The following is a 16,834-nucleotide window of genomic DNA, read 5'->3' as shown; positions in this document are numbered from 1 at the left end:
GTCCAGACTAGGAATATGACCATTGGCTTTGGTATAGGCAAATGCTTTTGCATTCAAGTTTCAGACCGCTTTCTGCCTCTTGCTGAGCATTTCATTTCCTTTCCTGAAATGAAGAGGACAACAGTATATAGCTAGTGATGACTTGGGGACCTGGTACTTTGATAACATTAAAAGATAATTTCAAAACATCAGAATGTGAAACATCTAGTTAAACACACATTTTGTGTTGTTCTTAGTCATGATCAATTTAAATATATCGGTGTTACTCGTAACCAAAAGACATTTTTATAACAAGGGAGAAATACTTAACTTCATTTATTTAGAATCAATAGAAACAGAATTATTAAAAGAGCTCTAAATTGAATAAAAGTAGAATCAAAATAATCAATTAAAATTGCAGCTATCATAGCTATCAACAGATTACATGTAAAGTTTGGTAATATTAGAAATATTGGCACTTAATTGTAGTAGAGCTTGAAAATATTAGCAGCATGTAATATTGTGGCCCTACTCTGTCTAGAGCAGTGCTTTGATCATATTTGTTTTCACTGAGGTTTAGCTTTAATTAATACATCCACATCAGCTTTGTCTGCTTCTCCAAGACTTTTTTGATGGCTCTCAATGAGTACATTGTCTTCCTTTTTTCGGGGTCTCTGGGAACCACCATCTCTGTGGGCTATAGAAGCTCCCAGGGCAACAAAATTGTGCACATCCTGCAGCTTCTTCCGTAGCCATTCCACTCTTTCCATTGAGTTCAGATGTTTGCCCAGATTATGCATAAACTGTATTTCACTCACAGATCTCTTCCTGGAGGGAACAGAATCAGAGAGGATCACTCCACTTAGCTGCCCTCTTCCAAATCATAAAGCCAACCTTAAAAATCCAATTCCCATGCCCTCACCATGCAAGGCTACAGTACTCACTTAATAGGCTTCCCATCAGATCTTGCAAGAAAACAAATCGCAAACATGACAACCATTATTTTAGCCATGTCTTTTGCAGACATCATCTTCACTAAAAGAAAAAGCAAAATGGAGGTTTTTTAAAAATATTTGTAATATTTCAAATGATACAATTCTATTTGTAGTAGTTTATATTTACAACCATATAACTTTGCACAGAGTGTGACAGTAACTAATTGGATTGGTTTTCATGAGAGACTTTTGGAATCAACCTCTTTATTTCACAGATACATTAGTACTTTTACTAATTATATTATACGTACACATAATTGGACTTAGAAATTAGATTAGTTTTACTTTCTTAGGTATCTTTTTGAGAGTTCTTGCTCAAGTTTTAATATATGAATGTTAAGCTACATGAGGAATCAAAAAGCTTGCTTTTGAGAATTTCTTCCCACATTTTGTGTTAGTCATGACTAAATGCTCATATTTTGCTTGAAAATGGCGACTTCTCTTAACTAGGTAAATTGTCAACACTTCATTTACTTAGAAAATCTCTTTTTCGTAAGTAAACTTCATTCAGGAACTGCAGTGACAACCATAAATACCATAATAGGTTCTGATTTGGAGATGTTTATGAATTTACATACACTTCTCTTACCATTAAAAAGAATGTATCAAAACATTTAAATATCATCTAATTAATTACTTGTTATGTGAACCTAGAGCTTGGCTCCAGATAAAATGCTTGCCTGTATCTTTTCAGCTTATTTTATTAACAACTTTATTTGAGTATAATTTTTACTACTTTCTTCTTTTGCTTATAAAGCTTTTCATCTCAAAATAGAATAGTCTTTAATTAATCTGCATTTTAACAATTGTAAAGCCTATTACCATAGAAATGCCTTTTCTTAATACTTAATGTTCTCCATTTTAACATACACATAGGGTGGCTATGTAAAGAGAAACTGCATCATTTAAAAGTAGCATAAGAAACATTATAATCTATTTATTTTTACTGTGCAATATAAAGGTATTGAAGGAGCCAGAAAGAAATATTCTTCATTTTTGGTTTATGTTAGAAATAATCACTGTAGCTAGAAGACAGGAGCATTGGTGTCTCACTCTAGCTTTGTCACATTCAGCTACTGTTTCTGCCTTGCTTTCTTGTTCTTAATAGAGAGATGAGCATCTTACCAGAATGTCATTAAAAAGCTGAAAAACAGTTGTAAAACATCCTTAAAATTCATGTATAGTTCTCAGAATAGAAAATTATAAAAGGCCTTATGTAAAGGGAATAAATATTCAGCAGTAAAATTGAGTTTTTCCAACTACAGTACACAGATTGAGCTCTCTATGAGGATATTCTGCAGGAAAAATAGAATTTTAACTCAACATAATGAATTTATGTTGGTTATTTAAATCAGAATTATTCATTCCTCATTAGACTGTTACACTTCAAAATTTTAGTAACATATCATGCCAAATTTTAATTATTTTTCATGTCATTTCAGATGAGTTTTAAAAAAGCAAGGTATTACAAAAGACTTTAATCACAAAAATAAATGATTTAACAGTATTTTAGTAGCATAAATTTATTTTGCATTGTGGCATTTTTGTATTAAATATAATTTAAACCCTCCCTTAACATTTTACCTTGAACAAACAGCATGACATTAGCAGAAAATGATACACATTAAATAATTGCTTGATCATAAAAAAAGAACTCATTTAAAATTTAAAAGAGAAAATAAAGATTACTCACCACACAATGTCTTAGGACACGATTTTCTTTCAGGTGTATTAGCAGCTGATGCCACTCAAAGTTGAGTAAGCCTGAGAAAGCTGATGAATTAAGCTGTGGACCCTTAGATGTGACTTTTATATATAGGTCTTCCACACACCAAGAGGAGCTTTTTTGTCAGAGATGACGTCACTTCCAATTCTCTGAATTTTAACTATAGGATCAGAGCAGTACACACACCCATGGGGCGGTGCTCATTCATCTTAAATTTTAGATAATTGGATATTAAAAGGAAAACAGTGCGGGGCTGGGAAAGGGTTTATGCAAAGATTTCTAACAAACAGTGAACTGTAATTCTGACTGCATTAAAGAAGTTATATTACAAAAAAAGACTGATTTCAAAGATTTATAGTAAAGTCATCATCTTCTTTGAAAGTAAAATCTGAAAATAAGTATATTTGTTATAACCATAATATTGGCACAATTGTGATGAAGATTATAATTAATCATATTACATTATGCTTACTTTACAACCAATCCATATCATTCCTGATCATCTTGCAAAAAATATGCTTTTCTTAAAGTGTTAAAAATATTTTGAGAACATACTCTTAGTACATAATTTTAAAGGCTTCAAAAGTGAAATTACTTTAAAATTTCTTTCAACTTACATTTTATTTATGCACTCTAATTTGCAATAAAAAACATCTGAAAAGCAGTAACTGTATGCCAGACTTTACATATATTATCCCACTAAGTCTTCACAGCAATCCTTTAAAGTAAATACTATAATTAGCCCCATTTTTACATGAAGAAACTGAGGTTTGGAAAGTGCAGAAGACGGAGTTCAACAAAGGTCTTTATGACTCCAGAGCCAATTTGATTCTTACTATCTCGGTTTCCCCTTAGAAATGGAGCCCTTCTTTGAACCCCAGTCATCTTGACTCTAATTTGCCTAACCCTTTGCAACCTCTTTGCCCAGGAGTGGAGTCTTGTCTCTCATGCTCTCCACCTGGTGATGGAGGGCCTGCTCTAAAACCTAATGGAGGCAAGATGCTGCCACCTGTCTAATTTCAAATATTGCTCCAGCCTGGTCCCAGTCTTTCAGCCCCAAACCCTTTGAATCCCCTTGGTATATCTAGGGTTCAATTAGGCAGCTTGCCTTCCAACTGAAGTACCAGAATTGGACCAGTACTCTGAGCTCTGCTCCTATCTAGGCTTCATGTTTTCCTCTTTCCTGCTAATTCTTGCCAAGGTTTGACTTTACATCAAGAAGAGCTGGTCTAAATTTAACATACCTGTACAGAGGCTGTGCGAATGAAAGATATGTGTTAGTGCTGCTCTGGGAAATCCTCTACATCAGGCAAACCTCATTTGGAGTATTGTTCCAGGCTACATTTCAGAAGTGTTAGAGACAAACTGAAACATGTCTGAAGGATATGTCTGGTGAAAATGTTGGTAAACATGGCATATCAGGAGGAGCTGAAAGAAACTGAAAAAGAAAAGTCTTGGAAAAGAAAACACTTGGGTTGATGATATGGCTGTTTTTAATTCTTTATAGGGCTACCATAAGGAAGAAGGAATATTTTCTGTGGTTTAAGAAGGAATTACTAGGGGGGAGGATATAGCTCAGTGGTAGAGTGTGTGCTTAGCAAGCACAAGGTCTCGGGTTCACTCCCCAGTATCTCCATTAAAAATAAATAAATAAATCCCCCCCAAATTAATTTAAAAATTAAAAAAGAAACTGCAATAAATTTTTTTTTAAAAAAAGAAGGAAGTACTGAGTCCAATGGCTAAAAATTACAGGGAAGCAGATTTGGGCTCAACTTGGATATAATAATTGTCAAAATAAGGAAGCAACTACCTTCCTAAGTAGTCCTTCTAAGTAGTGAGCTCCCCATCACTGGGAGTATTCAAGTAGAAGCTAGGTGAGAATTTATCAGGGACATTATAGAAATTCATACATAGCAGAGGGTTAAACTAAATAACCAAGGGGTTCTTTTTGACTAAAAAAAAATCTACTGTTTTGATCTTTTAAAAGTCCCCTTCTCATACAAAGTCTAAACCTGAAGTTTCTGTACCATTTTTTGTTATACTGTGTTAAGAAGAAGGAGAACTGCAAAAAGAAATGGTTTTATAAACACATTTTATATTGTTATTATAAAGCCATGTTTAACATTTTAATTTGGAGATTTTTTACCCCCTTCTTAGGGTAAGTCTGACATAACTGACAGCCTTCCAGGAGCGATGCAATTAGTGCTTTCACTGTCTTCCTCCTATTACACTTATTTAAGAATAAATTTTCATATTGAAGACAAACACATTATTAACTACTTTTACATGAAAATGAACAGATGTTTATTCACTCAGAAAATGCATTGAGTATATACTAGATATTTGCCAGAGGCTGTGTTAATCACTCGATGATTGAGACATGATCCTTGCCCTCAAATTTGACACATAAATTGGAATGTAAGGTGCTAGGTGTTACAATTGCTATATGAACAAACGCTTATAAAAAGCACAGAGGAAGAAGTGACTAAATTTCCCTGGAGCTGTTGGAAACTGTTGTACTGAGAAGCTGAAGTGTTCTCAAGGATGAACGTAGTTTTCCACAAGAGAAGGTGAGAAAGGACGAGAGGGAACAAAGCGTGTCCAAAGGCATGGAGGCAATGAAGACTGAATATGTGCTAGTGGAAGGAGAGGGGAGATGGGTAATGACCCTAAAAAGTAAGTGTGGTACAAATTAAGGAAGGCTTCTCTGTGTGTATGCCAAGGAACCGTACCACCTAGTCCTCTCTAAACTCATGTGTGCATTAGTAACATTTTTGTGTCCTTCAGATTTTGTAAAGTACTAATTTGACCTTCCCACAAAGAGATAGTGCTGCCAAGATTTGGCACACAGTTTATCTGCACCATCAGCCTCTGGGACTGCAGACGTTAGATAGAAGGAAACCATTTAGGAATAAGAGGGCTAGGGGCTATGTGGGCTCAAGAGGCTGGTGTCACAGTGACAGAGAAGAGCTGAGCACAACTTTTTGCTTTGAAAAAGCTCAGCCTTTCTCAGCACTCTCAAGTTCTCTGAAGCTAGGGTCAAACAACCCACTGCATCCTTCACATTTGGGAAGGTTAAAGGGCCGTGTGTTATTTCCTCTTGCATTATGGGAGGTTTAATTTGAGACTGACACTTTTTCCTTCTGTTTGTTCAACAGGAATGAGGATAGCTTTGGGGACTTAACACCAAGAAGAAACTTCCAGGGTCAGGAAATCCAGCTGTCACTCTCCTAATTCCCTATTTTGTTCACAGATTGGATGGTGGATTATCTTAGGAGTTGACTTACAATTTTGCTTTAAGCTCTCATGTGGAATATTGAAGTACTGAATTTTTCTTGATTGGTCAGAAAAAACTTTCCTCCCTCCTGTTCACCAGCCCCCAGACTTTTCTGTTGTTACAATGAGCAAAAAAGCATTAAAGGATAGCACATAATAACTGTTGAATTTTCCAAGTGTTTTTTGGTAATACTCAGTTCTTACTTTTCTTCCTCCATAATCTTATATTGATAGATATTGTGAGTGTGGTTCTCTAATGGGCAGCATTTAATAAGCCATTGATCTCTTTGTATGTATGAGCTGTTATAAACCCTGGGATCCATTATACCTGAGTAGCCCTTCAAAGATGAAATATGTAGCTACCTTCACAAATAAATATTATTTGTTGCTTTTTGTCTATTGTATCAATGAGCATCCATCCCTGCATGTGTTTACAGCCTTCTCCATGTTTACGTGGAATGGAGGAGTGTTAAGATGACAAGCACTGTTTTCACCATCAGAAAGAGGCATCTCTACAGGTGGGAACTGAGGGTAAATAATAAGATATTGGATGCCGGGGATGAGAAAGGCTTTCTAAATACAGCAAGGAATGTCTCTGTCTTGTCACAACGTAAACCAGGGTGCCACTTGGAGAAGACTTAGGATCTGTATTGACTGAAAAGATTTCTAGTTATGCAAATGCCTCTGTAATGTTCTTATGACATAGGTAAGGAATGAACAAGTCCTTGAGTGTCCCTCATTCAAAACCTCCTGAGATTTAATCTCTTTCTACCCTCTGTTTCTTAAAGAAATAGTGGCGGCGGGGGGGGGGGGGGGGGGAGGAGTAGGCTAAATTGAGAGTATTCATTTTTATTTTGGAACCATAAGGATATTGGACAGCTATAGCAATTTAATGAAGAAGTGAAGAAGTCTCACATTTTTAGTGACCCTTTTCAGTGGGCTGACCAGACCACTGATGTCACCATTGGTTCTAAATATTCTTTTTTTAAGAAGACACTAATGAACTTACCTACAACACAGAAAAAGACTCACAGACATAGTAAACAAACCTATAGTTAATGAGGGGAAAGGGGGTGGGAAGGGGTAAATTGGGAGTTCGAGATTTGCAAATTTTAACTACTATATATAAAATAGATAAAAAACAGACTTCTGTATAGCATAGGGAACTATATTCAATATCTTGTAGTAATCTATAATGAAAAAGAATATGAAAAAGAATGTATGTATATGACTGAAACATTATGCTGTACACCAGAATTTGACACACTGTAACTAACGATACTTCAAAAAATAATAATAAATATTATTTTTTATTGTCTCATAAATGTACTCATACTTTTCAGACAAAGTGTTTTCATTCGGAGTTCAGATAATATGTTCTCCTCAGTTAATGTGAATTTTCAGTTGGAATGCATAGCTTCTTAGTTTTGCTCCATTCTCCCTTTACCCTCAGTAGATATCATATGCAGTTTATGATACCAAAAGAAAACAAAATACATCTTTCACATCCCTTCCCAATAGTCAACTGTAGCCAACAGGCTGTGTACCTTGATTCTTTCTTTGTGTTTTAAAATAGTGTGAGGGAAAAAAAATCCAGGACAAGGGGTATTGATTTTCCATTAGTGAAGTTCTAAGTCTAACGATGTGGTCTGAGTTTAGGAATGCCAACAGGGCCTTCTGAATTACTGTTTCAATCCAATGTAGTAAAGATCTGTTGAGCTCCTAAAATCAGCCAGTCAAAGAAACAGTAGCAATTTCCCCTGCTCATAATTTTCTGCCTGATGTTTGTTTTCATGTGATTTTTTTTTAAGTTTGAGCATCTTAACTTTTTAAATCTCAAATTCCACATCACAAAGTAGAATACTGCCTTCCCTCCTTTGAGTTATGAGCTTTCAGATATGAACTATCACATATGAAAGTGTTCTGCATGTAAATGGCATTCAAAACATGCATGTTAAATCTAAATCTGCCCTTTCCCATCCTCTCACATGGGTCCACATCACACCAGTAGTCCCCAGTAATAAACATGGAGAGAATTGAGCTTCAGGGCCCAGTCTGAGCTCTGCCTCCAAGACCTGCCAGCCCAGACCCCTGAAGTGCAAACAACTCTGAGGCAGTAGGTAGTTATGATGTTCATAAATTTCATTCTGAATTTTCTAATTGCACAAGAAATTATAAAATTTAAATTAAAACTAAGTATACCTTTGTATAGTGGGAGCCTAATTCCCCACTCTAAGTGTGCACTGGGTAGAGTGACTTCTTCCAAAGAATACAGTATGCAAAGGGGAAAGGGAGTAGCTTTATAGAGAAACCTGACAAATGCTGCTCCAGCCAGGTGATCAAGGTCAGTATCAACAGTGATAAGTCATGATAGAAGGTACCCTAGATATTATGTAATGAAAGTAGCACTCTTCCTCTGTGATTTTCCTCCCCCAAACCCATATCCCCAGTCTAATCATGAGATAAACAAGAGGTAAATTCCAACTGAGGGGCATCCTACAATATACCTGACTAGCACTCTTCAAAACTGTCAAGTCAGCAAAAATAAGGAAAGTCTGAGGAACTATCACAGCCAAGAGGAGCCTAAGGAGACATGACAACTAAGTGTAATATAGTTTCCTAGATGAGATCCTACAAGGAAAAGGACATTAGGTAAGAACTAAGGAAATATGAATCAATTATAGTCTTTAATTAATAACAATGTATCAATATTGACTCATTAATTATAACAAATGTACCATACTAATATAATATGTTAATGGTATGGGAGCCTGTGTGTAGGGGTGGATATATGGGTATGCTCTGTGCTATCTGGTCAAACTTTTTGTAAATATAAAACTCTTCTAAAAAATGAAGTCTATTAATTTTTAAAAGTTCATAGATATGGTAAGCCAAGATAAATAAATGACTGGAAATTTCAGAAACAAAAAAGTTTAGGAATTAAATTGAGAATTAGAGAGGTGACTTGAGAGAGGAAAATTCAGTCAAATAAGATTATTTTGATCATCTAATCCACTTTCCACAGCACTTTATATTATGCTTTTTTTTTTTTTTTTTTTTGGTTCTCATAGTATCTGTTAGGTAAATGTTATTTCTATCTATCTTTTAAGTGAGAAGTTAAAGCTTGGACTTAGGAAATTACTGGTTCAAGTTTATTCAGCTAGTGAGGGAACAAGGTCTGAATTTAAATCTACATCTATTTTATCTATGGCTTTTTCTTCAGTGTCAGACTGCAGAGAATAAAGGTAAATAGAATGGAGGCAGGGGATTCAATCCAGAACATATCTGCTAAGGTTGAGGCCACATGTTATATAGGATTATAGAGAGGGTCAGACATAGACCTTGACCTTGAGGCATTTATGTGCTGGCAGGGGAGAGAGACAATATGATTTACAATAATACCAGGTCCATTGGAGTTGGGAGGAGAGGCAGATGTGACTATTTAATGTGCACACAACCTCATTCCTGCTGGAAGTAAACAGTTTCAAGGTCAGACTCCTACACTTATATGCAATCTCCGCAGATTGGAAGATTACTTCTTTTTACCTCAGGGAACACTGAAGGACAGGCATCTTGCTTTCTTTTCAGGTGTAAATGAGATGACACACTCAAACGATAAAGCTGACAATCTTTCATCTGGTATAAACGTTTCTGCCTATAGTTTTTCAACTGTAAGTGCTTTCCTTGCCACTAAATAGTTTAGCTGGCAATCTGATTTTAAGCTTGGATTGAGCAAAATACTCATACCTTTCATTAGTCAGAGTGGAATAATATAATAGTTACTTTTATAGAGCACTTACTATACACCAGAGACTATTCTAAGTACTTTATAAACATTATATCTTTAATCTTTACAACAATCCTAAAGTGGAACTATTTTAACTCCTATTTTACAACTGAGGAATCTGAAACATAAAATAAGTTTAAAACTTGTCCAGGGTTATCAAACTATAGTGGCAGAGACATCATTTGAACAGAGGAGTGTGACTCCAGAATGCATCTTATAATCATTATGGTATATTGTCCGCCTACCCTCCCTAACACATATACTGAAACAGTATATTAAAGCGTGTTCACTTATACTGTAGATTATAGGTGAGGAAATACAGTTTCTCTGGTCTCTAAAACTATTTTGATCTTTTCAAGTTCCCCAAGAGCTAGTTAGCAGGGGCATAAAAATTCTTAATTTGATTTCGTTTAAAAATGAGTTCAAGTACACACACATCTATTCCTGGAATGCAAAGATGGCTTACTCTGTAAAAATCAATCATTGTACAATATCACATTAACAGAATGAAGGGGGTAAAAGCCACAAGATCAGTTGGTGCAGAAAAAGCATTTGACAAAATTCAATACCCTTTCATGATAAAAACATTCAACAAACTAGGATTAGAAGGAAACTACCTCAACATAATAAAGGCTACATATGAAAAACCCACAGCTTACATTATACTCAATGAAGAAAGACAGAAAGCCTTTTCTCTAAGAATAGGAACAACATAAAGAAGTCAACTTTTGCCACTTCTATTCAACATAGTACTGGAAGTCCTAGCCAGAGCAATTAGGAAAGAAAAAAGAAATAAATGGCATCCAGTTTGGAAAAGAAGAAGTAAAATTATCTGTTCACAGACAACATGATCATATATGTATAAAATCCTAAAGATTATACACACACACACACACACAAACCTGTTAGAGCTAATAAATGAATTCAACAAAGTTGCAGGCTACAAAATCAACACACAAACACCAGTCACATTTATTTATACTAATAATGAACAATCCCTCTTAAATTAAGAAAGCAATTCCATTTATAATAGCATTAAAAATAATAAAATGTTTAAAAGTAAATTTAACCAAAGGAGGAATAGCGCTCGTTCACTGGGTCTCCCCTCTGCAACCGAGAGGCCAGCAGGACGGAGGGGGAGCTTCCGAGGCTCAGACCTGCCCCAAGCACCCTTGACTGACAGAACTAAGTTAAACGGGCACAACGGGTCCCCACGACACCCAGCCCAAGATGCAAGCCGGCAGCTGGGGCCGGGACAGGCTGCCTGAGCCGGGCGGAGGACTGGGGTGGCTGCACTGAGGCAGCCATGGGGGACTGCAGGGGGCTGCACGCCATGGCTGGGAGGGGATACAGAGGAGAACAACCTCGTTCCCCCATAAATTGCAAAAAAAAAACAAAGCAACGAGTCTGGTGTGCCCGGGGGGAGGGGTGCCATAGCCTTTGTCTCAGACCCACGGCGCCATTACTGGCGCTTCTCACGAGAAGAGAGGTGGGGTGCAGCCACAGCCGCTATCTCCTTCTGTGCTCATCGCCTGGGCAAGGGTGGGGCCGAGCACTGAATCCGCACCCAGGGGGCTCTGCAACCTCCTAGGCAGGACTGAGACTTGTTTACAGCCCGAGGCAGATAGGATCCTTCTGCTCTGGCACCTCAGATAACTCACGCCGCCAAGACAAACAAGGAGCTGAGATTTGGCGCAGAGCAGGGGTGGGGCTGTTCCACGGTCTTCCCCGAGCCCACCTATGGAGTGCTGACCCGAGACGGAGCGGGCAGCTGCACAGAGCAGTGGAGCAACTGGCACCAGGAGAGGCGGGCCGCAACCCACCTTCCTGGCAGGAACGCAGCACCTGACCATGGTGCTGGGAGGGGGTGCAATCCGCCCACCTGCCTCTCCCGAGAGCAGCATCTGACTGTGGCATTAGGAGGGGGAGTGGCCCACCTGCCCACCGGCCACAGTGCCAGAGAGATATGAGCAATATGAAGAAGCAAAGGAACCACTCCCAGTTAAAATATCAAGAGAAATTCCCTGAAAGCACGATCAAGGAAATAGACATTGATGGCCTGCTAGATCAAGATTTCAAAAAAGGACTGATCAAAGTACCGAAGGAACTAAAAGAAATAGTGTTTAGAGATACAAAATATGTCAAAAATGAAATAGAAGCTATAAAGAAGAACCATGTAGAATTAGTAAACTTATTTGCTGAGATGAGAGCTGACCTAAAGGCTGTGCAAAGCAGGCTAGATAATGCAGAGGAACAAATAAGTGACCTAGAAGACAGGACAACAAAAAGCGCCCAATCAGAACAGCTGAGAGAAAAACAAATAAAAAACAATGAAAACAATAAAAGGGACCCGTGGGATAACATAAAGCATGCCAATCTACACATAATAGGGGTTCCAGAAGTGGGAGAAAGAATAAAGGGGATTGAAAAGGTATTTGAAGAAATCATGACTGAAAACTTCCCAAACCTAAAGAATCAGATATCCAAGTACAGGAGGCTCAGAGGGTCCCAAACAGGAAGAACCCAAACAGACCCACACCAAGACACCGCATAATCAAGATGGCCAGAGTCAAGGATAAAGAAATGATCCTGAAGGCAGCAAGAGAAAAACAAAGACTGAGTTACGATGGAACCCCCCATAAGGCTTTCAGCTGATTTCTCTACACAAACACTAAAGGCCAGGAGGGAGTGGCAAGATATATTCAAAGTCCTGAATGAAAAAAAGATGCAGCCTAGGATATTCTATCCAGCAAGGCTATCCTTTAGAATAGAAGGAGAGATAAAGAACTTCACAGAGAAGCAAAAACTAAAAGAGTTTAGCAACACTAAACCCAAGCTAAAAGAAATATTGACAGGTCTACTATAAATAGAAAAGAAGCAAGATGCTACAAAAATGAAAACTCATAACTGGAAAGGTGATAACTACCATGAATTACAAATAGAATAAACACAAAATTGTAAAAGAAGACATCTAAATCATTAAGAGTGGGAGAGGGAAGCAAGGAAAGCCACTGTGGAAAACAGTATGGAGATTCCTCAAAAGACTAGGAATAGACTTACCATATGACCCAGGAATCCCGCTCCTGGGCCTATATCCAGAAGGAATCCTACTTCAAAATGACACCTGCACCCCAGTGTTCATAGCAGCACTATTTACAATAGCCAAGACATGGAAACAGCCTAAATGTCCATCAACAGATAACTGGATAAGGAAGAAGTGGTATATTTATACAATGGAATACTATTCAGCCACAAAAACTGGTAACATAACACCATTTGCAGCAACATGGATGTTCCTGGAGAATGTCATTCTAAGTGAAGTAAGCCAGAAAGAGAAAGGAAAATACCATATGAGATCACTCATATGTGGAATCTAAAATAAATAAATAAATACAAAAGAGAAACAGACTCATAGACATAGAATACAAACTTGTGGTTGCCAAGGGGGCGGGGGGTGGGAAGGGACAGACTGGGATTTTAAAATGTAGAATAGATAAACAAGATTATACTGTATAGCACAGGGAAATATATACAAGATCTTGTGGTAGCTCACAGCGAAAAAAAAATGTGACAATAAATACATGTATGTTCATGTATAACTGAAAAATTGTGCTCTACACTGGAATTTGACACAACATTGTGAAATGACTATTACTCAATAAAAAAATGTTTAAAAAAAAAACAGAGGTTGGCATATGGGAGGCCTTCACTAAATATTTGCTGATTTAATAATCTGAAAGAATTTTACCTTTTTTTGAGACTTTTATTGGCACAAAGCTCTAAAAATAACTATATATTACTTTATGTTGTAAAAAATGTGAGTTTGGATGGATGCTTAAAATTTAAAGGATACTTTAACAGGAAAGTACTAGATGATAAAATAATGCATTTAAGTAGTCTATTATGTATCTGACACAGAGTAAGCACTCAATAAACACAGAAGCTTGAGTGCAGATGGACCCAGTGCCCACATGGTGCTTGCCCTGAGTGGCAGTGTTATACACACACCTATTCAGAACTAACCGCTGCTTACTTGATGTTACATGAGTACCTTCACAGGGTCCTCTCAAATATCTTCCCCAACTGGCTTGTTTTGGCTCCCTTCATTATCCACCTCCACCCTCCTTTCCTCTCCAACACAAAAACACGTACTGTACAATCCTTGTGCAAATGAACTGATTGAGAAAAATTAAAATGAGAGGTGTATAGGATCACCCAGAAACCACAGGTTCCATTCATAATCCAGAAGCAAGATGCTACTTTTGTCTACAGCTGGGAAGGAGGGAAGGTGGTAGTTTGAATCCAGAAGCATTAATCGCTAACCCAGGAGCCAGGGAAGTGCCAAAGCTATAGTCTAAAATGGGAGCCAAACAGGAAGAAATGAGAAACAATGTAGTTAGTGGTAAGGACATGCAACAGAGTCATGAGGATGATCTACTAATTCTGTTGAATACCACTGGTCTCAGTGGGAATTCTTTGCAAACACTAGGTCTTACTCCAAAGAGTCTTGAAGACACTCCCTAACATGTTATATTACCTTCCTTCTTCCTTGACTTGAAGTTTCCACTGCTGAAGTGTATTGATCCTCAATTGGGTAGACAGCAAAGGTGGTAACACTGATCTTGGGAAACTCATGTAAAAGAGACATTACTGGAAAAAAGAGAGAAGTTTAGTGATCTGCCTCTACCAATATTATATTAGATGTTACCATTTCCAGGGGACAAGATAAAATAATTCATATCTTTAAAAAGAGAAATATGAAAATATTTTTTTTCCAAGAAGGGAAGACCCTACCCTCTGCTTGAAGAGGAAAGGTAGACACCAAGTATCTATCCATTGGGATAGCAAGGAAGGGCAGGAGAGCATCCCAGAGAAAAATTCCACCCACTAGCTTACTCCAGCTAGGATTGATCCTGACAGGTAATGAGCTCCTCAAATGCCAATACTTTACTAGAACCAATCACATAAGAAGTTACTTATTAATTATCTGGAAGAACAAAGGATACTCACGTAACATTCTAATACTAACATATATTGAAAATTTTATATACCATAATGCTACCTATGGATTCCTAGATTTAGAAACATCTTCAAAGTTGGCTTCTGAGCCTATTCTTTCTACTCAAAAAATATCCTATAGCAGAATTTCCTCAGGATCCCACTGCTTAACAAATAATATGAACAATTTTAAATCATTTAAGAGCAGTCTGCTTCTATTCCTATGAAATTTTACATGAGCCAAGTCTCTGTTTGTAGGTTCTGGTTACTCCCTTGGCCACTTGACAAATTCCAGACCAATTATAACCGCTTCCGTGACGCCTCCCTGAACACTGACCACTGAGATATTCCTGAGGCACTTTATACTCATCTACCAAAGCACTGAAAGTGGCAGCCAAGGCTAGAACCCAAGTCCAGCTGTTTCCATCACCTCCCACTGCCGCTCACATTAACTTCTAAGCTGTGACATTTGCAGACTGACTCACCAATGAATCTCAGAACTGGGGGCTAATGGAGAAATGGAGATTTGGAAATTGTCTTTTCAGGAAAACAAAGAGCATAAGATAGTGATTCTGAGTGCTGTGATCATCTCTTTTCATAGCTGAATTTTTTGATTTGTCTGAACCCCATCAATCAGTCCTTAAATTATCTGAGATTAAAGAGAGAAAGCAAGTGTACCCATGTTTCTGAGCTATGGGGCATAAACAGCCTTGAGCAATATCATGTGTCTCTGACTGAGGCACTATGCACATTTCTCTTGGCTCCTCCATGGCAAATTCCATTCACCTTCCAGTTGCCCTCAGGTCCCAATAAGCTCCAAGCCATTAATTTCTAGGACCAATGAAAGCCTTCCAAGTCTCTTCCACATTAACCTCCTGCTTTACACATATATGTACAATCAATTTTGCACTGTTAACTGTAGGGGTCACATATTACACCAGCACTGCAGAAACCTCCTTTACTAGGTTTGAAGGTAAAATCACAATTTTCTTCAAAGATACCTCTTTCACAAAATCTCTTCTATACTTCATAATCTAAAAGTGGATGAGGAAGTTCCAGAGTCATGGAATTGGTTTTCTTTCATTTCCTTTGTAAATTCTATTGATGGAGATCTATTTCATACACACTTTGATGTCTGATATCTTTACTTGGCACCACGGTGCAAACTGAGGCAAGGGGAACCCTTTCTAACACAGGTCATACTGTGTTACTCCAATACTGCATTACTAATTGCCCCTCAAACTTGATGGCTTAAAAAACAATAATTGTTATTTCTTTTGCTTCTGTGATCAGGAATTCACCTGTGGCATGGCTGGTCGGTTTTGTGATCTCTTATGAGGTTGTAGTCAAGATATTGCCTGAGGCTATAGTCATCTTTCTAAATTTGAATACTGAATATTGTTTGGCTTAAATTCTAATTTTCCAATGACTCTAAAATGTTATTAGTCTTGAGTGCTCACCCAAATTCTGATCGTATATCTCCATTGTTAGCTGGATCTCTGACCTATTAGTCTCTGACTCCATGTGTCCTAACTGAAAGTATCAATGTCATGCTTTACCTGGCTTCTTGAATAAATCATTACCAAATCTTTATTGGGGGCCTACTATGTGTCAGGTTTGGATTAGATGTTGGCATAAAACCAAATGAAAACAGATGGTACCTGACTTTGAGGAGCTCACAATTTAGGGAAGAGAACCAGGAGCCAATAAGAGATTGAATATACAAATGGACAATGGTCAGGCCATATATAAAAGTAGGACTCTGGCCCACAACCTGCAGCAATATGCTCAGGAAACAACCCCTCATCCACAATAAACAACCCAGGAAGCCAGTCTGCTATAAATCAGACTTCCAGAAAGCTAGGTTGCTATCTCTAGTAACAGCCCAGGAAGCTAGACAATAAATTCTGTAACAATTGGCCCAAAATGGCAAGGATTTGATTTATAACTGCTTCTCTAGTTATTGTCCCTGCTTCCAACTTAGGACCAAATAGAGAAAGCTAAATACGTACCCTTAACCAACCACATAGGATGTTCCACTTCTAATTAGCCCACCTATAGCTTCCCCAAGCC

At 37.6% G+C, this 16,834-nt stretch overlaps 1 protein-coding gene across 2 annotated transcripts in view; it reads right to left on the bottom strand.

Annotated features, from left to right (window-relative positions):
* Window positions 1-299: 299 nt before the first annotated feature.
* The window catches only part of PTH (parathyroid hormone), a 96,053-nt gene continuing 79,518 nt past the window's right edge, over window positions 300-16,834 (bottom strand). Inside the window, exons 3-5 of one of the 2 annotated variants that reach the window (XM_074372358.1) lie at window positions 2,668-4,138; window positions 924-1,014; window positions 300-807 (exon numbers count right to left, since the gene is read on the bottom strand). In XM_074372358.1, coding sequence (XP_074228459.1) covers window positions 546-807; window positions 924-1,009 — 348 coding nt within the window. In that variant the 5' untranslated portion in view covers window positions 1,010-1,014; window positions 2,668-4,138 and the 3' untranslated portion in view covers window positions 300-545. Of the gene's footprint in view, window positions 808-923; window positions 4,139-16,834 lie in introns of both variants that reach the window. The other variant, XM_074372359.1, reaches the window with a different exon arrangement.

This window comes from Camelus bactrianus, chromosome 10 (assembly GCF_048773025.1).
Source record: "Camelus bactrianus isolate YW-2024 breed Bactrian camel chromosome 10, ASM4877302v1, whole genome shotgun sequence".
Classification (NCBI taxonomy): Eukaryota; Metazoa; Chordata; class Mammalia; order Artiodactyla; family Camelidae; genus Camelus; species Camelus bactrianus.
This window is presented reverse-complemented; position numbering and strand designations above follow the sequence as displayed.